General features: G+C 39.6%; 2 protein-coding genes across 2 annotated transcripts; both read left to right on the top strand.

The window, feature by feature from the left end:
* Window positions 1–14,976: 14,976 nt before the first annotated feature.
* LOC149069314 (amine sulfotransferase-like) lies at window positions 14,977–22,527 on the top strand. Its single transcript, XM_089249606.1, has 2 exons — window positions 14,977–15,098; window positions 21,167–22,527. The coding sequence occupies exon 2, from the start codon at window positions 21,169–21,171 to the stop codon at window positions 22,180–22,182; it is 1,014 nt and encodes a 337-aa protein (XP_089105732.1). The 5' UTR covers window positions 14,977–15,098; window positions 21,167–21,168; the 3' UTR covers window positions 22,183–22,527.
* LOC149069315 (amine sulfotransferase-like) lies at window positions 18,098–19,124 on the top strand. Its single transcript, XM_089249607.1, has one exon. It carries the CDS (start codon window positions 18,185–18,187, stop codon window positions 19,034–19,036), a length of 852 nt encoding a protein of 283 aa, XP_089105733.1. The 5' UTR covers window positions 18,098–18,184; the 3' UTR covers window positions 19,037–19,124.
* Window positions 22,528–23,159: the final 632 nt, after the last annotated feature.

The raw sequence follows: 23,159 nt of genomic DNA, 5'->3' as shown, positions 1-23,159 counted from the left end.
TAGTCTTTTTTGGAAATTTTTTAAAAATAGAAAAGAATTGCACAGGGCTCCTACTTTTTGGACAAACACTTTCTAGTGTTTGTCCTACTTCATATTTCTTTTACCAAAACCTATCAACAAAATTTATAATTGATTTTAATTAAGGAAGGAATCATTGAAAATAATGCCAAATAACGCAAATGTAGTAGATTGCAATTAATGACTCTGCCAAAGCAGAAATTGTATGGTTTTAAAATATATTTGCGGGGGTGTATTACATTTTTCATTTGCTTAGTTTGGAGGGCTCAACAAGTAGAGCAGTAGCCATTAAAAACTTCTGCCTGGTTGAAAAAGTAATTTTCTATTTACTACTACATGCATGGTCTTGGACAGTAACTGTTAATCATTCAAAATTGTGGTGCACATGTTGTATAGGTGAAACAACAGTTTGAATAACAAAGCAGTTGGGTACATCGGCCTATTTTAGGTTTGGTGACTCTGATACCCAATAGCATTCAATTGTCATGTGTATTTTTTAGGGCGTCTGTGTGTGTGCAGTGGCATAAACAGTATTTTCAATGCTCAGCAAAGAGCTATTATAGAAATGAAAGTGTTTCATTTGTCACAAACGATTACACTGGCATTAAAGAGTAAAATGCTAACAAATCCTTTTAAAAAAAAGGGATAGACAACGGCAGTAAAACCATCTGGTCCACCTGGACTTATTTATATCGGACCTTGTAATTTACACATTTTGTACTGGGCTTAGAAAGAGCGTCATTCTTTTAAAAACTTGCATGTCTTCATAATTTGCTGTGCATTGTTGAGAGTTGACAGACTGGACTGTGGAAGACTCCAAAAAAGAATGTACCGTTTATATACTCGTGTATAAGCCGAGTTTTTTTTGTGGAAAAATTCGTTCCTCGGGTGGGTGGGTCGGCTTATACTCTGGTCAGTTTTGATGAGAAAATATCGACCCCCCGCAATCAGTAGTCATTTTTGTAGCAGTGTTCGAGAAACCGGCATTATTGGTATGGGATATGTTCAAACCTATGATGTCAAAGCCGAGGCAAAGAAATCGAAAAAAACATTGACACCAGGTGGGCTAACGTCAATGAACAGCCTTTTAGATGTGAGCATCAACAAGCCTTTCAAAGACTGCGATTTGCGGATCGAATGGATGAGTTCCCCGATGATGAAGAAACCACAAAAAGTGGTGCCTTGAAGAAACCTGACATTGGCCTAATGTGACAATGGGTACATGAGGCGTGGAGAGAATTCTGTTTCCATCGAAATTATCATCCGATCCTTCAAAAAGTGTTGCATCAGCAATGCGATGGACAGATGATATTCTCTTTGAAAGTGACTATGGCGATGAGACAGCCCAGATGAAGGTTAAAACGAAGATGCCGCACCCCTGTGATGATCTGATGGATTACGATGAGCCTGGAGACTCAGATGAAATGGATTAAAAAGTTTGAATCATTTTCTATTGTAAATTTCCGTAAGCTATTCATTTTGCATGAAAATAAAAGAATTTTTTTTCTCTAAAATGCACGGATTTTTTGGGGTCGGTTTATACCACGACCTCCTATATAACCTAGTTATCTAGGTGGTCGTGTTTATACACGGGTTTTCAATTTATTGCGGTTTTGGTGGTGCTGAAATGAGGGGGGGGGGGTCGGATTATACACGAGTATATACGGTAATTTATATTGTGAGGAGAGATGGAAAAGAATTATCTGTGGTTGCTAATACACTTATTTTGGCCAAACATTGTAACCAAGTCATTTCTGTTATTTTGCTTTGGCTCAAGTCAATCTTACAGGACACTGAAATGGTGCTATGAAAAAAAAAAAATTTTCAGTGATTTTTTTTATTATGCTATGATTATGTTGTCTAAGGGGAGTACTACCCCCGTCCTACTCTTCCTACTTTTTTAAGTAGGAGCCCGGAATTGTTTTTTTCTGAAATTTCTTTTGTCACGTGAAAAATTATTTTAATTAGATGTTAATTTATTAATTTATATGGACTAAAAAATTAATTGGAAATTTACATCAATTATCGAAAAAACCGTAAATTAATTTTTGGAAATTTTTAAATATTTAAGGAACCTGTTACTAAAATAATAGTGTAATAATAAATAGTGCAATTTGGTCATAAGCCGTCAAAAATGGGTTAAGAGGTTTCTAAAATTTTCCTTCTCCGCAGAATAACTGCCACTGTGGAAATCACTGCACCTAGAAATTACCACCTATTTTCAAGGATTTTTTTTGGACCGCTTGAGCTGCTAATTGCCTCCCCACCCCCAACCAACTCAAAATAAAAAACAAGGAACACACAAAAAATGTTAGTTTTCTATTATTTATGTGCTGTGCGCACGCTCGCACACACACAATATAATCCTCTATACTAAATAAATATATGTAATTCGAAAGGAAAAACATTTCTATTCTTCCCTCGTTATCAAGCTTTGAATAAAAGCTGACTCTGCCCACTGGCAGTTGATTGGAGGGGGAATAAGGAAAACATGTTTCCAGGTAAAGCTCCGTAAAGAGCTAGCTGGGCTCGTGATTGCTGAAATGAGAGGGTTTTCAAGATGAGATATCTTGGGATTGCTGCTGTAAAAGGGTTAATATCTAAAATGTTTTTCCCCAGTATTTACTTCGTTTCGTCTTCAATGACTTTGGACTGCATTGATTGTCAGACTTTTACACAAAGTAAATTCAATTTCCGTCAATTTATTTCAATGGTTATTCGAACGGAACAAGTTCCCAGACCAATCTAGTTGCACGAGCAAACTAAATTATACCGTATCTAGAGTTGCTGGAAATGCTAGGTTGAACTATAGCCACTAGAATAAGGGCCACTCCTTATTATAGTGGCTATAGGTTAACCATCCGCTATCTTAGAGCAGAAGTGTGACGTCAGTATTATCGCCGTACCCCAACGGTGCTCAATCTTTTGGAAAGTGCGGGCCTCTTCGTTGGTATCGAAACGTGTCACGGGCCACTTTGGTGATGTAGAACAGCACTGTCCAGGTCACTTAGTGATCTGCACACGCGTTGCGAGTCACTACATCGAGGGTCACTTGAGTGATCTGGAAATGTGCCGCGGATTATATACTTGAGTGATATGGAACTGCATTGTGGGTCATCACTTAATTTATACAAAAATTGACACGTTTTCAAGACAAAATTTGTCTTGAAAACGTGTCAATTTTTGTATAAATTAAAACCAGGCAAAGTTTCTCATTTTTGTGATAACATCACTTAACTGATCTAGTAATATGCCGCTTAGTTCATTTTTACAAAATTAGGTTTGGGCTCACGGGCCATATCAAATAACTCCGGAGGGCCCAAGGGCTATGGGTTGAGCATATAAGCTGTAGCCGATCGTATTTAATAAAGGTGCGTAGGGTTTCTGGACGCACCCATCTCGGGAAACACGTTGAAATCTCCTCTTGGAGATGTGAAGTGGGGTGGGTGTTTCTGGGCCGTCAAATCGCTGTTCTCTCCATGCTGCTTTTTTTGTTCCTTTCTACGATTTCCGAGACACATCAGTTAGTTTACACCAAATCTGTTCTTTACTCAAAAATAGATGATGGATGAGTCCGCTTTTCTTTATGAGTGTCTTACTTTCTAGGATGACGGTAACGTGGTCCCGATGGTGAATTAGGGCTGATATAATTATGTAGGAGTTAGGAGGACGTGCCACGTGGAAGATATACATATTGTTTCCAGTGATGAGTTCCGTTTTCAATGAGGCTTCGATAGTTCAGAGTGAATTCCTAAAGACTTGGACAGAAACATGTACCCCCCCCCCCTCCCAGATGTAATTGGAAAACAGAGTATTTTTGTACGAAGATCAATTTTGAAGGGCTACTGTGTTCTTTTTTTCAGTTTCGGTTCGTTTCAATATACCGGCCGAGAAATCAATTATTGACATGGGGGGAGGGGGGAACAATGCCCCCCCCCCCCAGCGTCAAAGGTGGAGTCGTTTGATCTAATGTATGCGTGTATACATGAATAGGCATCATAATCGTACCTCCCCCAGACTTTCATGTTCATCTCCACCTATGGTTATTGAGACGGTTGATGTTGGTAACAGCCAACATTCCTACGAATTCCGAACGGGATTTCCAAGATGTTTATCGTCTATATGGGAAATGAAAACTGGTGTATGAGGAGAAACAGATAAGTGTGCGTAACGTGATCGCGTGTTGACTGTTATCGGCTCTTTTCTAGAACTGCAATATTCTCTGCCGTTATCAGTTTTATATCTCCATAATAGTTTCGGATGTTGTTACCGGGGAGAAAAAAATTAATGGATTTGTTCAGGGCCATAACTAGGATTTTCGCCGCCCCCACAACTTTAAAATTTGATAATTTCGTAACGGTGTTCTTTGTTCCCACCTATAACTGCCACCCATAAATTTTGCTGCTCCCCCCCCCCATTTCCAGCCTTAAATCTGTTGTAAAATTCACGCATGCTTTGTAATTGCATTTCCTTTCGGTTGTATTTGACATCCATGCTTTTTATGGGCATCTTTGCTTTTTTCAGCCACTTCCCTGGGCATTGTGCCTGTTGTGACCTTGGCATTTGTATTTGTGTATAACTCGCGACTGCCCATATACACTGCTGGCCACCCAAATTGCAACACCAAGAAAGACAAGAGATATCGCAACAATATTTATTTTGTAGATAACATGTTGACCAAGCATCAAATGATTAAATTTATAGACTTCTGTGAAGTGTGGTTCCTGCCAAAATCAGTAGCCAGAGTAGCCGCCATTGTTGGAGATCACCGCTGCCACACACCTCGGCATTGATTCAAAGAGACTTTGGATGTGTTCTTGGGGTACAGCAGACCAAGCAGCTTCCACGCGTTGCAAAAGTTGATCTGGTGTGGCAGCTGGCGATGTAATCTGGGTCAATCGTTGAGCAACCATGGACCACATGTTTTCTATCGGCGAAAGATCCGGAGAGCGAGCTGGCCAGGGAAGCAATTCAATCTGGCGATTGACGAAGAACCTTTGGACAATGCGTGCCACGTGTGGTCGCGCATTATCCTGTTGAAATATGGCTGTGGGCAAGCCCTGAAGGTAAGGAAGGACAACTGGCTCCAACACCTCGGAGATGTAGCGCTGGCTTTTTAAAGTACCGGCAATGCGTACTAGAGGAGTGCGAGAGTGATATCCAATACCACCCCATACCATAATACCCGGTGCAGGACCAGTGTGGCGGTGCATAACGCAGCTGTTCAGCATACTCTCTCCACGGTGTCTCCAGACTCGAATCCGACCATCGTTGTGTTGCAGACAGAAGCGTGACTCGTCAGTAAAGACAATTTCATTTCATTGTGCCGTCCACATCCTTCTTTCATCGCACCATTGGCGGCGGAAACGTTTGTGGTTCTGCGTCAAGGGTAGACGAAGCAATGGGCGTCTTGCGGACAGACCACTCTGCTGTAAACGGCGTCGAATGGTACGCGCAGACACTGGATGATGCGGTACAGACTGAATGTGCTGTGTTATGGTTCGTGATGTGGCTGAGCGATCCGTCACTGCCATACGCACAATACGCCTGTCATCACGTGAAGTGGTGCACTGAGGTGGATGCGATCGAACACGTCGGTCCGTCGTACCCTCCTGCATTCAACGATCACATATCCGCATTACAGTTGTTTGGTTTCGTCCAACACGACTACCGATTTCCCTGAAAGATAATCCACAATCTCGGTAGGCCACTATCCTTCCTCTGTCGAACTCGGATACTTGATCAAAAGATGATCGCTGTTTTCTACGAGGCATAATTGATCGTTTTTTTGAAAAAACCACAAGAAAAACACAATTGCCGTACTTCAAATCGTCGAAATCTCCAAGCCTTAAATAGCGCTTTGAAGTGGCGCCACAGGCGCGCGTGATGTGCGTCTGCGCTGAAATTCTAATCATTTGCATATCTCACCTCTGCTAATGCATGTTGTAAATTTCATATTATTTGCATGCTTCCTTCAGGGTGTTGCATTTACGGTGGCCAGCAGTGTATATATGTAACATTTCCTCATTTATCTTTCCATAGAGAATTCGAGGTAAACAGTTTGGATTCTATCGACCTCCCAATAATTACACACGCGATTACTCGTGAAAAACTAATACGGTAAAGTGTTTTCAGTTTTTTGATTTGACTGATAATTACGGAGTTATACAATATAACGCATTAAAAATTGATGACATAACTTTCGAATCCTGCCAAATTCATCGAACGTGCACCAAACGTATAACTTGGCGTTTTGAAGCTGATAATAATGCTATAACCCTGAGAAAAATCAAGAAAGCTAAAGCTTCGCAAAAACAGTTTCTTTTCGTTGGCTTTTCCTCAAAAAATTTAACTTAACAGTGAAGGAAACAAAATTAAAACATTTTGGCAAAAAAAGTGTGTTGATTTTGGAAAAACATTTTTTCCAATTGATCTCGTCTGGCTAAAACTTTACAAATCTGGTGATAAATTTGCCAGTATAGTGGGGTGAAGGTAACACGTAATAACAAGGTTAACATGAGGAAAAATGAAGGAAAGACAATAACTGAACTTGGCTTGAGAATAACTGAACGGAATCGAATATTTCAGTTCATTTTCAATTAGCGGCGACCCGCTATATGGGAAATTTTTTTCTTCGTTGGGTGTTTGGAAAATTATTCAATTTTACATGAATAATTTTATCAAGTCTGTCTGCGGACCACCTATGCTATCGTCGCGGACCATAGGTTGAGAAACGCTGCTCTGCGGAATTTCTAACGAATAGGTACATGCCGGAATGTGTGTGTTCTGATCTGTATGTATGGTCTCTGACGTATTTATGTTGTCAGAATTGCGCTTGTTTCGTGTTCTTGCTGGTACTACCATTTATCATCTATATTTTGAATTGAAGATAGTAAATGCTTGAATTTTCATGTCATGCAAATCTGACGTTGAAGGTCTGCCTACTGTTTGCGAAGAGACTTTTTCAAATTTGAGACCGGCTTAAACTCGCTCCTCGAATTTCAACTTCAGCCGATCACCACTGTGCCGCCAATGGGGTTTGGAGCTGGATCCTCACGATGAGAGTGCAGCACGACGCCAACACGACCACACAGCGGAAAAATATAGCTACTCGGATTATCATTCCCGAATCCTTCGACAGACAAAAAATCGTTTTCGTCCGTCAAGGACACATTGCAAACGAAATAAAAATGCATCATTGCTGGATTAACTTGATGGAAACATCTTATATCCCGAGAGGGACACAGCCTGGGTCGTGTCTGGTCTGAGACGGATTAAAACTTGATGACGACAACGTTGATCACCACGACAGACACCGAACCTTCCAGAAATGTCAGGGACGAAGATCCAAACCAACATCACGTCAAGCTCACTCCTCGGAAGAAAAAAAAAATATGTAGATAATACACAGAGAGTTTTTTTTAAAAATCCATAATGCACATTAAAGCAGGGTACTCAAACTGTGCGCCGAGGTATCCCGGTGTGCCTCCAACCTTAGTCATAGGGACGCAGAGCGGAGCAATCCAGACAAAGGTTTTTGGAAGATATTCTTCAATAAATTGCTTTGGTTATGTAGCCGCGGGTAAGCGTTGATTAGGGGAAAGGGGCACTGCGCAAGTGGATAAAGTTTGAGAGCCCTTGCATTATAAAGAATTCATTAATGTCTTCTAACGTATAATTTCCGAGTCATACCAAAGAAATTGCGGTATTCCAAGTTTTTGGAAAAGCCCAAGCCGGACCGTGTATTCTGGTGTCTCATTCTTCAACGTTTTCGATCAGCTCCTGCAGGTTAACCAGTGCTTTCTTTGGCTTGTTGTCAGTGCTAATTACAAAAAAAGGAAAAAAAGGGAAGAAGGCGGGGGGCCACCCCATAAAAAGTAAGAACGATGATGTGTATGTATGGAATCATGATATTATACCACGTGCTCCCATCAAAAAAAAATAAAAATTCTGGCAACGGCGTTGTTTAGGCACTTGCAGTGGTGTACTTACGACAGCGGTGAACTTACTATTACTACGTAGTAGCCCAGTAGTGTACTTACGGTAGGGGGCTAAGCGGGAGGGCCCAGGGTAAAATGTTTGGGAGGGTGGTGAATTTCAGGAATGAGTGGCCGAGAAAAAGTTTTAGAATGTAAGAAAGGCGGCAAAATTTATAGAGCCCACCATGAATGAGGGACTACGTCAGTGAGTGACCAAACGAATCACTTGGATAGTAAATTATCAAAAGCGTGACCTAGAACGTGTGCCGGCATGTGAATGACCAAAAGAGTTATCTAGAAAGTGAGGGATTAAGTAAGTTAGCGACCAAAGCGTGACCTAACCTAGAGAGTGTGTGGGTATAAGAGTGACCAGAAGTTGTAAGCAAGCACGTGAGTGTCTAAGCAAAACTGTATGCAAGCATGTGAACGACCAAAAGAGCGTGAGGGGAAGACCAAAAGAGTACGCAAGAATGTCACAGTATCCAAAAGAGTACGCAAGAATGTCACAGTATCCAAAAGAGTACGCAAGAATGTCACAGTGTCCGAAAGAGTGACTCGGAGGCAAAGGTTTATTTATAGGAGTGGAGGGAGGCAGTGGGTTATAGCACAGGGCGGTGAATTCGGGGAATGGCTGGTCAAGAAAATTAGATTGGAACGGGAGAAGGGCGGCGAAATTCCTGTAGTCCACAAGTGGGGAAACCATAAATCCGCCTCTGGGCACATATGAGTAGTCATACATAGAAATGTTATGGATGGTAAAGTCTATGCTCTTGAACTGCTTATTTGCATCCACAATGATGTGGTTTTTTTTGAACAGGTTGAGTTTCTTATTCGGACTTGGAAGGGTCCTAAAAATAAATAATTAATTCAAAAAAATTGATGACTGAAGGGATATTCATCCTCCCCCTATTTATGACCTTCAGCAGGATTCTTTGATGCCAAATATTCGGCCGAATGCTTTACGATAGCTAACCCAGTGTTTCTCAAAGTGAGCGTCGCCAACTTTTGTCAGGGGCGTCGCGATGAACTGGAGATATTGATTTGTGTGTCTATTTATGCTTTAAAGTGGTTTTTTTAATAAGGGTGAAAATTTCTTCCAAAACTATTGCAGGAAGCCGCAGATGAATTGGAGACAAGGGAGACACGGATGACAAAAGCTTGAGAACCATTGCTGTAACCTAAAAATGTTCCTACTGCCTATAGACCTTATAAATTTTAAATTAGCGAATGCATTTAATATATTTTGGTAAACTTAAAACTATCATTTACAAGTTAAGCCCTTCAAACATGCCAATTTTTTTGGCTAGATTTAAACCGAACAGTTATTATGGCCCAGAGTCGACACATTGATTGACGTCGAGGAAAAATTCCGGAAATTTTTTCCAACCGACCAATAAGTGAAAGGAATCATTGTTTTCTCTCATCCCTTCTCTTCCATACACACACACAAATCGCGCATGAATTTCGCAATAGATGAGATCGAAGTCAGCTGTCAACAATAATTATAAATTGTTTATTGACTCTCTTTCACTCTCTCCAGGCTAGATATTATATCCCATGACAACAGATTTCTATTCGCTGCTGCGCTTTTCCCATTCCAAAGAACGTAGGCGCACGTACCATCATCATCATCATTGGAAAGCGTGATCATTTTTTCTTTCTTCTCCTCCTTAAACGCCTCAATAATAATGAGAGTCCGAAATTCGAACCCTCCGATTACATTATTATCGCGTTTGATTGTAAATAAATCCGGATTCTCGAAATTTCCATTCCGATGTCGGTGTCAACCGTTTCGAAAGAAACTCGACGTTGTGTTGATCGGCGCGGGAAAAAGAGAAAAACAAACCCTCTCCTCCTCTTAAGGTCCAAAGTTCTAGTAGAAATTTCTAAGTAGACTTTTCATCTTGGGAATTCAGGGCAACGTCTATTTTTAAAACAACGTTTCTTTATAATACAATTGAAAATGCATTGTTAAATATGCAAAATGTTTAGTTTCTAATGAATAAAACCGTTAAAGTTCGAAATTATAGGCATGATATTAGAAATTATCAAATTTTGTGAATTAAATGATATTATATGAACCTATTAATTCCCACGGAATGAGTTCAACCTCAACCAGGGCCAGAAGCGTATCTATAAGTGTTGGGGGAGGGGGGGGGGGCTTGGCGCTCTATAGCAAAGGATGGAAAGTTCGTGAGAAAGGCAAATTTGAGAAATTAGTGGTCAAGAATAGAATGGGAATGGGAGAAGGGTGGCGAAATTTGTATAGCCCATCAGTTATATCAAAAATCCACCTCTGCCTAGAGAGCGAAGGCCTAGGTCAGTGAGTGATCAGACAAGTGACAAAGAGAATTTGCAAATATTGAGTGAACAATGGCTGACATAGGTCAATGAGCGATCATAAGAGTGACCTAAAGAGTGTGCAAACAAGTGAGTGACCTAGAGTGTGTGTGTGTGTGGGAATGACCAAAAGAATGATCTAGAGCAGTGATTCTCAACCTCAATAAATGAATAAAGAAAATGGAAACGACTGATCACTCGCGGCCCGGCGGTTGAGAAATACTGATCTAGAGAGCAAGGGACCAGGTTAACGAGCGATCAAAAGAGTGACCTAGAGCGTGTGCAATGATATCAATAACCAAAAGAGTGGCCTGCAGAGTGAGGGACCAGGTCAGTGAGTGACCAAACAGTAAGCGGGCTATAGCCCAGGGAACAAATTAGAAGAATGAGTGGTCAAGAAAATTAGACTAGAATGGGAGAAGGGCAGCCAAATTTGTTCAGTGGCATGAAAATATCTGGATCGAATTCCATTGGAGGGCTTATAACGATTCAGAATGGATATAAAACATTGATTTTTCTAATTCAGGTTGGCCTGATTTTTCCGAAGTACTAATTCATAGAATAGCAATAATTAATTTTATACAAATGGGAAGTGGGGGCGGGGGGTGCGAAAAATCTGAAATTCTCTAATTTCTCTGACTACAGACAAGAAAACACTATTGCTTGGTCGAGGGCCAGTCTCTTCAAGTGAAAATCGGGCCCAAAGTATAAGGTTAAAAATTTTCTTACACACAAATCGTATCTGCAGTCCCTACAGTTCTCACTGCCGAAAATTGAAGACGGAACAGTATATATTTTTGTACACTTGTTGGACAAAAAAAAAAATGCACGAATAGCGACAAACATGCAAATGTTAATTGTCGTTAACGTTTTTACACAGGATTCCAAATCGAATTTCGAGACGACGAAAATTTCAGTTTTAGTAATGATTATAACCCGTTCTCTCTTCTTCTACAGTAATTGAAGGATGACTCGGGGAAAATATCACACCTCGTTATTACATCCCGCGATGGGATGACATAATTCACTAGACGCCGAACGGCGTTTTCCCTCTCGCGTTATCCGAACGCGATGAATGGAAAAACGCGAATTTGACTTTCCGCCAGATTCGGAGGAAAACTCGAGCGGCGGGTGGGACTGGAGGGGAGGATGGCTTGTCTGCCGATGATAAGCCGACCGATATCTCTTGTATATGTATCGATATATTTTGTTTATTTTTATAACCAGATATTGAGATTCGGCATTGAATAAACTTTTATTGAACCTTTTTCGTTCCGGTTTTTGTTTCGTCGGCCTTGACCTTGGATTGATAATATAATGTGTGATTTTTTTTTTCTTTTTTTCATGAATCAAGTTATATAATATTACAACAATTTTTTCTCACGCGTTTTTGGTATCATGGGGGAATTTTCCGAAATCGCACGAGTAATGGGAACCTGGATGCAGCATCTGGTTCCTAAGGTTCAGTGTCCATGTTAGTGAAAATTTTTGGGGGAGAAAAGTCTGTGAAATAATTTTTCTTCCGCATAAATTAAGTATACAGAAGCTTTCACAAGTACCGAAATCGGAGAAATATTAGTTTCATGCCGATAACATTTTTTTACCTGAACTTATTACAATTTTACGCATTCAGTAAGCGAAAATGGTGTAAGTTCATGAAAATTTATGAATCAATCAATCTTTTGACTAATTACTTTATTATAATTAATCAATTAATTATCATTTTTTTTCGATAATGTGATCCTCACGTATTCCCAAAGGAACCGCATGAACCGTTATCCGAATTCAGGGAATTTGTTAGTGTTAGTAGACATCCATACCCGCACCGGGATTCGAACACAGACCCGCACAGTCAGAAGCTCCCTAACCACTGGACTGCCAGGCGGCAAGAAATTCAATTTTTTTTAAAGAATTTTAATTTTTTTTATGAGATTTTTTGTATTTTTTTTCTTAATTTAATAAATTTAAAAAATATATATAGGAATCATTTTTTTTTTTTTAATTTGATCATTTTTGTCGCATCGCGATCATTTTCTGCACACGAGCGCTAATTATCCCGGGACCTACAATTTATTGCCGATTGCGAACGGCAGCCTTTTTTATTATACTCACCGAGAGGTTGGTGCACTAACCACTCGATGTGGGATTCTCGGCGGTAGCAATCTTTTTCCGTGGTCATAGTTTCTGACAAGGATGAACCGGGTATCGAACTCGTGACACCTCTAAACCAAACATCCTTTGGTACTTTTGGCGAGTATCTTATCGACCTGGGCTACTGCGCCCTCATTTTTTAAAATCTTTTTTTAGTTTTTTAATGTTCGTGAGTTTCAAATTTTAAATTTTCATTAATTTCAGGCGTTTATTTTTATTTTTTATGATTTTTTTATTGATTATATATGTAAATTTATATATATTTATGTCACATTGTTATTAATCCTATGAACTTTTTCTCTTCTCTTACGAATTTTGTTTTTCACCTTTCCCTTTCTTTTATTATTTTATAAATTTTCCATTTTTTACGCTCTTTTATTTCTCATACATTATCCACTTTTTAGTTCTATATGAAACTTATTAGTAAGCTGTAGTATGTGGAGAATAAAAAAATTCTTTATTTTATTTTTCTATTTTCATTTGCTCTTTTATGAACTTTTCAGTTTTTATTAATTTTCTATAACATTTTACAATTTTTTTTTAAAAATCAAATTTTCATTTTCATGAATTTCTTTATAATTCTTCATTTTATGTGAATTTCTTTCCAATTTCTTTTTTTTCTTTACTTTAATGATCTTTTTTTAAATTTATTTTTTCCATTTCCAATTTTCTACGAATTTTTTTACCTTTTAATTTCTTCTTTACGTTTTTTTATCTGTTAAGAATTTATGATTATTTCATTTTTCTACCGACTTTTTTCCTTTATTTCATTTCCAATTTTTTTTAAAGCTTTTTTTATGCTAATTTTATAATTTTTTCTTTTGTGTATTTTGAGAAGTTCCATTTTTCTCATGCTCTGTGAGTTCTTTTCAATTTTTACTAATTCCAATTTCTTTACCGACATTTCTTATGTTTTGTATTTTTATTTTTTACGATTTCTTCTCAGATTTTACATTTGATTTTTCATTCTTTTCATAAATTTTTTCTCACTTATATATTTTTCATGAATTTTTTTTGTTATTCATATATTTTTTCCAACGTTTTATAATTTTTTATCTCTTTTATGGATTTTTTTATCCCTTTTATGAATTTTTCCCCTTTTTAAGATTTTTTAAAGCATTTTTATGATTTTTTTTTTCCATTTTATACATTTTTCTAAACATTTATATAATTTTTTAAAACATTTGTATTATTTTTTAACATTTTTATGATTTTTTAACATTTTTATGAGTTTTTAACATTTTTATGAGTTTTTAACATTTTTATGAGTTTTTAACATTTTTATGATTAGTTGATAAGGTTTTCGCGGCCATCATTTGATAAAAATTGTTTTTTCGGGTTCGAAGACCGTCGTCCGTTTGAGTTGGTTCTCAACGTTTCCCCAACACTAGTGGTTGACATCATCAGGAGAATTGATAAACTGGATCAAAGTCTATTTGTAAGTAGTTTTATTTTTATGATTTTTTAACATTTTTATGATTTTTTAACATTTTTATGATTTTTTAACATTTTTATGATTTTTTAACATTTTTATGAATTTTTAATCACCTTTTATGAGTTTCCATCCATTTTTTTTGATATTTTATCAATTTCTTGAGGATTTTTTAAATTTATATATTTTTTTTATTTTCATGAACTTTTTCCCATTTGCATATTTTTCATTTTTTATGAATTTCTTCCAGATTTCTTCCTATATCATTTTACTATGAATTCTATTTTACTCACTTTTTTAGGAATTTTTCAACCGTTTTTAATCAATTTCAGTCCCATTTTTAATGAGTTTCAGTCCATTTATCCTAATTTACTTTTTCTTTTATAATTTAATTTTTTTTCAATATTTTTTTTTGAAGAATTTTCAACTTTTTCACTTATAAGGTTTGCAAATTTCTTACGATATTTCATTTTTTCAAGTCAGTAATTTATTTTAGATCCTCCCATAAATGGTTATTAATGTCGAAACCAGTGACAATAGAGCTATTATTCTTCTCCTTTAGGGTCGAAATTCCATTTTTATTATTATTTCTTTAAACTTGGGGTCGTTCTTCGGTCAAGGAGGTGCTTCGTAAGTATGCGAGGGTTGAGATAGTATAGTTGCGAAACTATGGGAAATGGTGCGATTAATGTTTACCATATATTGTGAACACATACCCACAAAAGAAGCTTTCGATCCCAAGATTGATTACGAGTAAAAAAAAAAAAAAAAAACGAGTTCCCGTTATCAATACTTAGAACAGCGTCATCATCGGGGAAAACAGCTGCCCTATCGATTTAGTCGATGGAAGAATCTAGAAAATAATATGGTTAATAGAGAAGAAAGGAAAATAAAAAACAGTCAACGTAAACATATCGGATCTTCTTAAATCTCCACCTCCTACTCGAGAATCGATTACGCAACTGGACACGACACAATCGACTAGATTTCCACCCTCACCCCCTCTCCATTCCTCCCACCATTGGCATCGCGTAAACGTACGCCAGGTACCACGTGGGCATCCTAAATAAATATGGAGCCGCTCCATCCAGAAAGCATATTCAGACATCGCCATCTCTTCTTATACGAAGGAAGTCATCTCTCTTTTTTTTTCCTGACAAGTTGAAGACAACCTTTTGGTGAGTTCAAATTTCAATGACTGAAATTATTTATGTATCCATTGCTTTCATTGGTCGTTCCGAAGTACATTCTAAGGTATGGCATTGCCTGGATTCCAATTACATGGGGAGAGGCCCCCCTTGATAATCTGACATAGTAATTAACTTCTAATGTCACCATACGCGGATTTACTGTTTTGTCGCCTGTGGGCTATATAAACTTTGCAACTCTATTCCGTTCTAGGCTAATTTTCTTGTTTCTCAGTAGCACAAAAATGCACAATACCCTGGGCTACAGTCTGCTCAGCACCCCCCTCCCCGTGGAAATACCTCTGAATGTGACAGTGCTTTTAGGAGGGTATGCTCATCTACCACCGTGAAGGTTGCTGTCACGGTCCCAGATTCAAACTCAAGGGAGAATATAGATAAAATATTTTCCTATAACCACCTTGAGGCGACCACCGATAGATGGTGTCTTCATTTCCAACCCAACTCATTAATGGCAGTAAATCGCAATATAGCGATATGACCAGAGTTGGTGTTTGATGATGTAGTAGTGCTGTTAGGGCGTCCAGCACACAAACTTACTTTGCCCAATGGCCAATGATACTATCAGGATGGAGCTGTTAAGACTTAAGAAGACAGGAAAAAGAGGTTTTTTTTCGTAAATTAGTATTGTCTTTAGTTAAGATTCGAAGTGTGAATGACTATACGATTAACGTTCTTGAGGACCTGGAAGCCTTCAATTATCCTAGAAGCTTCTCTTTGCAGAGACGGACTTTTTTCTTTGGTAAGATTTTGGTAGAAATATTTCTCATTTACATCGAAGTAAAGCATGGGTGGTAAATTGTTTAATGATCCGCGATGATGTTTGTTAACTTCTGATGCATATGTCAACGTAAAATTTGACTTATGCCAGGGACTGTTGAAAGCTATACCTTTCTCTGATGCATCCTGTTTATGCTAGGAATCCTAGTTCTCGTCAAATATCGATAATTTTCATCAAACATCGCCACATATTCCCTCTTAAGAATTATTATACGATATAATTGCATTATATCATTTTTTTTTCCCCTGAAGAACTGAAGAAGGCGGGATACGTCCTTCTAACCAAGACGTTTTAAAGGACGTGTCTGAGGACGATTGGTTAAAATTTTCATGCATATAACAAGGATTCGCGCTGCTCATGATGTCTCTGTTGATGAGAAATGAACTCTTTTTACATTAATACATTCATAAGCCAATACCCACTAGATACTTGAACTAATCTAGGATGTAATGTCTCTGTTGATTAATAGGTTTTCATTCATAACTCCCTCACACTCTTATAGAAACTGGGGGGGGGGAGGGGGGGGTCCTAACTATTGTGGGTCTTCCTGTTGGAAAAAAAAAGACCGTTTTAAGGCGACATCGAGAGAAGAGGAGACCAGTGTTTCCCAAAGTGGGCGATGGAAGAGTCCAGGGGGTGGTGGTGGTAGAAGCTTTGGTTTAGTATAGGATCCTAAGGGTGGCTCAAGTTGGGAGGGGGCGATGGGAACCAAAGATTTTTGAACAAAAGGTTTGAGAAAGCATGAACTAGACGATGAGAACTAGACATGCTGAACAATTGAAAAGCTAAATTTAAATTTTAAATCTGGGGGGAAAAATTAAGCAATTAAACAACGCGCTTTCACACGCTCTTTGGTTCTATTAAGCAAAGGAAACTTGAAATCTATCTGAAACAGCATTAGAATACAGTGAAAAATCCTATATAACGATATCCTCTATAACAGCGGTTCCCAAGTACGTTTAAACTACAGCCATCTGTCAGCGAGAATGTTGTCGAACAATGGAGGATAATTTATCCAGTACTAGTAAATGTGATGCGATAGCAATGTAATCTCTACCGGAATGCAGAAGAAATAAAACGCTTCCCATATATCGAGAGCTGTCACCACAAGCACAATTTTTGTCAAATCATAACAGTATTACTGATGCAGTCTACCAGCGTTGCAGCTGTGCCTTTGAGCGTAAATTTAATTAAAACTTTTGAAGTAATTTATTAAAAAATTTTTTGAACTCCTCATTAATTAATTAATTTTTTAATTATACAATTGGACCCCTGGGGGGGTCCAGGCACCTTCCCCCGATTCATTTGGGAACCGCTGTTCTATAACAATAATCCCCTATATAATGTTATTACTCTCTGGTATCCATGACACTTTTCATAGTGTCGATATATTCCATCTATAACAATAACTCCTTCAAATAGGATACGTTCCCCTTGTGTATCGTTACACGGGTGTCCCCTCTTATCGTTGTGCAATGGCTGTTAACTGAACCGTTGGTTTTAGAGACACCTTTCAATCAGAAAAACTGTTTCAAATGATATCGCTAATCATCTTGAATGCCGTTCAAATGATAAAGATTATCAGTAAAAGAGTTACAAAATCTAAATTTTTATACGGTCCCGCCTGTCTTCTTCTAATTAGAAAGTTGTTGCGCTCTTTGTCCTGAGGACAACAGAATTTCCACGTTCTTTCCATTCCTCAGGAGAAACAGCGCAATAAGTTTCTAATTAGAAGTCAGAGAAACTTTTCGAAAACTCATTCGAACGGCATTTAAGGTTGATGGGAGACATCGTGTCTAACATTTTTTTTAAAATTAACAGTTGTCTCTGAAACCAAACGGTTCAGGAAATACCATTGGGCAAGAGTGGACACCGTGCATAGGAGTTTCACCGTATTAGGGGAAAAAAAAATCTACTTTGGGTTGCCTATTCATTTCAGGAAACGTTTTGGAAGCACTTAAAAGAAAATCAAACTAAAACTTTAGCCGGCTCGTTTAGTGATATTAGTAGATATAAACGCTGCATGTGCATCTTTGGTTTGGCCATTAACATCATCATTGACAGACGGATACGAGCTTCAGGAGGGGAAAAATGAAATCACATACATTTTTAGGGAAAAAGAGAGGCTCGTATCTCCTTCCTCTTTATCGTGTTTAAGGAGCGATGAATATTTCTTGAGTGATAAGAGAGGAGCCGCGTCGATTTACTTTCCTCTCTTCTAGTTCATTTCTTAAGAGCCTTTCTGTATTTTTGAGCTCCGCGGCCGTTAAGATCGGATATGGACTCATTCGGTCCTCCGTTGCTGAACGTTAGGGGATTCCCATTCCCCGGTTACCCCTTTTATACAAGGGAAAATATAGAATCGGCTCTGGATTACCAAGCGGAAGACGGTGACGTTTTCGTTGCCACTTATCCGAAGAGCGGAACGACTTGGGTGACCTACATGCTGTGGGAGATATTGAATCCCGGTGCTCCCATCCCATCGCTCGAATTGATGACCTATCGTTTGGCACGGTACATGGAGATGTGCGGTGCACCACCGTCGACCGAGGACCGGGATCGATCTTCACCGAGGATGTACAAGTTCCACTTCAATTACCAGCTGACTCCTATGAATCCCGGATCGAAATACGTCTACGTTTATCGCAACCCGAAGGACACTTTGGTTTCAAGGTATTTTTTCACACGGGAAATGACCAACAGGGAACTGGATCTGGACGAGTACGTCGACGCTTTCGTCTCCGGTTCGTTGGCGCACGGGGCTTGGTCGGATCATGTGATGTCGTGGTACCGGCACAGGTTCGACAACAACGTCCTGTTCGTGTCTTACGAAGAGATTCACGGAGATAAGAAGGGGATGTTGCTGAAGATGGCTTCGTTCCTCGGACGCGATTACGAACGGAGGCTTCTGAGCAACGAGCACCTGGTGGATAAGATACTAGAACTGACCAGCTTCGATTATATGAAGAAGAACTTGCCCGTTGCCGTCCCCGACGGTAATTCCTTCAGGTTCATAAACTATTTTCGGAAAGGAGCCGTTGGTGACTGGAAGAACTATTTGTCGGACGAACAGTCCCGGAAAGTCGATGCTCACATAGCGGATAAATTCGAGGACTTGGGTTTTCATTGAAAGGTATTTGAACTTCCTAAATTACTTCTTGCCCAATTCCACGAACTCATCCTAGAACTGTACTTTATATTATGCATCGAGGTCAGAATTTCCAAACCTTTTCCAGCCATGGGCGGAGATACGGGGAGATGCCCCCTCCCCCCGCAGTGTCAAAGGTGGAGTCGATTGATCTAATGTATATATGTATATATGAATTGACATCATCATCATCGTGCCCCCCAACAATAATGACCGTGCCCCCCCCCCCAGACTTCCAAGTATATCTCCGCCTATGTTTCCAGCCCAAGGCCCCTTTTGGACAATATTGTTTTCTCGGCTTCCCCCATCTTCTCCAAGGCCCCCTCTTCCATCCTCATCCCAGATCAAGACCCTCCCTACTTATCGAATTGAATTTAATCAAAACTAAATTCTCTGTTTTTTGTTATTTAATTCTGAATTTAAAAAAACAATAATAAAGATCGACCTTTTTTAAACCCTGGACCAGGAACGGATCCAGAAAGTGGGTGATCACTGGTCACTCCCTTCCCAGGAGCTGAAAGTTAATGTGAAAAATAGTTTTGTATATAAACATATTTTACACAAAAGCATATATTTTATGCAATACACACATATATAGTCTCCCAACACATCACCTTGGATCCACGTCTACACTAGGCTAGAGTTCAGTGAGCGTTCTTGCTGTGGGAGTTTTATAGAGAGCCGTCTCGACATCATGCGTCCCGAATTCGTGTTCTGGAGCCCCATACTTAGTTTGAAGCAGCTTACATACTATTTACATACTTGCATTCGAAAGTCATAGTACCAGATTTCATCATGCATTCCTCCCATGGGTATGACGCCGGGCCATTCCCACATGGGCCTGTGAGTTAAGATGGCCCTGGTTCTATGGACCAGCTTTGCGGTCTTCTGAAAGTAGTAACATTTTCTTTGTAGTCCCCTTCATCACTTGTCGCGGCTGTCCTTTCATCTGATTTTCACCCCTCTTGGCCACCTTAGAATATCGAAGGACCTCAAGGGAGAGCCTTAGGTTGAGAACCACTGATCTAGACAGGCCTCTATTTAGGGTCTTTTAAGAACTTGAAAATTTTTTGAACCGAAAACTTGCCTTCCCCCGCTTCTCTGAGATTTTTAGCTCGGTACAGCTGCAAATGTTGCACACGCTTCGATGCAGCCATGCTTATAGGAATAAAAAAAAAGACGATAATAATGCACTAGAAAAATAAAAAATGCAAAGAAAATGGTGTCACTTGCAGCATAAGCTAGTACGGGCTCCTCGCATGGGGGCTAGGGGGAGGGGGGGGGGTTGACGAATCACCGAATCATATAGTTAACGGGGGGGGGGGGATATCCCTCTCCAACATCCCAGAAATCGTCTATTATCTCTCTCTGTGTCCACCTCATAGACTAAATACTACTATTATTACTCTATGGTCCACCTATATATATACCGAACGGGGCGAAGAAAGATAGTTCATTCGACCTTCCCGCCTATGCCATCAATGAACTTATTTAATAACCGGGGGAGGATCACCCTCTTCTGTGCTAAGATCCACTAGAAAAATTTTTGTGGGGCTCAATCGGCCTCCTGGATCCGTCAATTATGGTCGTATGATCACGTTGACAACTCTTTTAACATGTAACTTCAAACGAGTCCTCGTATTCGTATTTACTATTCTCAACAGAGGCGATGCCGTAAAGAAAACATTGAGGGGCTGAAAGTTATACGGGACTCAAGCCTTTATGCATGCGGTGAAGTGGAGCATCGCATTGTGTATTCATTAATTATTTGTGGGGGGGGGGAGACTATAACAACTTCAGCCCCCAGGTTCCAGCGCCTATGTATATGAGTCCTCACGCTGCATATTTTGCGGCGGCTAGTGCGCATAAATTAAGCTGATAGTCAGTGCCGTAACTAGGCAGGTGCAACAGGTGCACCTGCACAGGGCCCTTGGAAGGGGTCCATGTAGGCCCATTTTGGGACGAAGAATGGGCCAGAAGGGGTCTAAATGCAAATTCTTGCATAGGATACAGGAATGGCTAGTTACGGCACTGCTGATAGTACTTTATTTATGCAATATTTGTGAAGCTACGAATAGATAATTGAAAATTGTTTATTTTTGTTCTTTTCAGACATGCCTGAGATTGCTATTGAAACTTTGAGTAGCACGCGCCCTCTGTCGGAGGAAGAGCAAAAACGAAATAAACAGGAGTCCGCTGTCCTATTGCTGTACGTGAGGGGATTCCCGTTCCCAGGATCCAGATGGTTCTACGAGGAGATAATCGAGGCTGCGCTCGACTTCAAGCCCCGCGACACCGACATAATGGTCAGCACGTTCCCGAAATGCGGCACGAACTGGATGAAATACATCGTTTGGACGATCATAACGAAGGGACAGAAGCCGCTCAGTTCCTCGCACCAGCTGACCTACGAGGCGGTGCCCTTCATGGACATCAGTGGCGTCGATGCTGCGGAGGCGCTCCCGGATCCTAGACCGCTGCACTATCACTTGCCCTACCACCTGATCCCGAAGAACCCGAAGTCGAAGTACATCTACATTTTCCGCAACCCGAAGGACGTGGTCGTTTCCTTCTACCATTTCACGATGCAGACCGACCAGCTGAACGTAACCTTCGACGAGTACTTCGACACCTTCATGAAGGGTCTGACGGCCTACGCCGACTACTTCGACCACGTGCTTTCGTGGTACGAGCACCGCAATGACCCGAACGTGCTGTTCCTCTCCTACGAGCAGCTGCACGCCGACACCAGGGGCCAGTACCTGAGGATCGCCAAGTTCATCGGCGACGAGTTCCACGACGAGCTCGTCGAGGACGAGCAGCTGCTGGACAAGCAGCTGACGATGATCAGCTTCGCCGAGATGAAGAAGACTCTCATGAAGACCAGCGAGAAGAAGAGCGAAGAGAACCAATACTTCCTGGAATCGAACGTCATCGAGTCGAACGCCAAGGCACCGGGTCCGAGATACGAAGTCAAGTACCTGAAGTATTTCAGGAAGGGTATCGTAGGAGACTGGGTGAACCACCTGACGCAGCAGCAGAACCGCAGGATGGACGAGAGAATCCAGGAGAGATTCGGAGGTACCGAAATCATCGAAATGATGAACGCCGGAAGACCCAAGCGTTGAACCAATCATAGATGGGTCTTATAATAATGATAATCCCTCGTATAGATCGCGTTTTAAAAGAACTTTCAACCACAAAAAAGTGGTGCCGTCGAAAGACGCGGAAGTCATACGACAACGAGCCCCTCGTCAAGGGGCCGTTCTTTGCCCTCATCAGGACTAATTAGTTTTGTGTGACTTTACGTTTGCAAATGCCTGCCAAATGTTTGTAAGAGTTTGTGTTAACAGCTATGCAATGCTCATGAAATATTTATAATATTCATTACGTCATGTGTTTTGTTTTAGTGAAGTGTAGATGTATTGATGATTTTGATTGGATGAATAAAAACATGATTAATTCAGAAAAAATCATGAATCTTTTTGAATCATTACGATTTCTTTGAAATATGAACGGATTTTAGAGAAGGCTAAGGTACTGGGTGTTCCATGAATTCATAAAAATTGAAGGAACTGGCTTATTTGAACGCGGTTTGCGAAAAAGTTATTCGCAGAAGGAGGATTGATTTCGCACATATGAATTCGTTCAAATTTTTCTCTGTAGATGGTGCTGCAAGAAAGCAAATCACAAATAAATAATATTATGCAAATCAGAGCCCTCTGTAAAATGCAGGGTGTACGATAAACAGCTCATTTCTGAATTTCCTTGTTACTGACGCTAATTTGTGAGGTCTTTATATCACATTTGAAAAATTATTTTCAAAGAATCAACCAATTAACATAAAAAGTGCACTGAAATAGCGTAGAGTTTCTTTTTAACAAAAATGAAAACATAGTTCCAAATTTCACTCACAGATGACGCTGCATCATAAAACTCCACATAAAACATAAAAAGCAATAATAATGTGTGTCCATAAATTCGTAAATAAAAAAAATTCATAGAAACTGAAGAAATCGTACGTTTGAATGCGTTCTGAAAAAAAAAGTTATTCTCACGAAAGGGGATTGTTGTTTTTTGATACAGAAAAAAAATTAAAATTTTT

This window comes from Pholcus phalangioides, unplaced genomic scaffold (genome assembly GCF_987345545.1).
Source record: "Pholcus phalangioides strain wild (caught in Gottingen) unplaced genomic scaffold, Ppha-v1.0 ptg000022l_1, whole genome shotgun sequence".
In the NCBI taxonomy this organism is placed as follows: Eukaryota; Metazoa; Arthropoda; class Arachnida; order Araneae; family Pholcidae; genus Pholcus; species Pholcus phalangioides.
The sequence above is the reverse complement of the archived record's forward strand: the minus strand, read 5'-3'. Positions and strand labels throughout refer to the sequence as shown.

What these genes read in the sequence shown, in the direction of transcription:
- LOC149069315 (XM_089249607.1), top strand. Translation starts at nt 18,185, where the DNA reads ATGGACTCATTCGGTCCTCCGTTGCTGAACGTTAGGGGATTCCCATTC.
- LOC149069314 (XM_089249606.1), top strand. Translation starts at nt 21,169, where the DNA reads ATGCCTGAGATTGCTATTGAAACTTTGAGTAGCACGCGCCCTCTGTCG.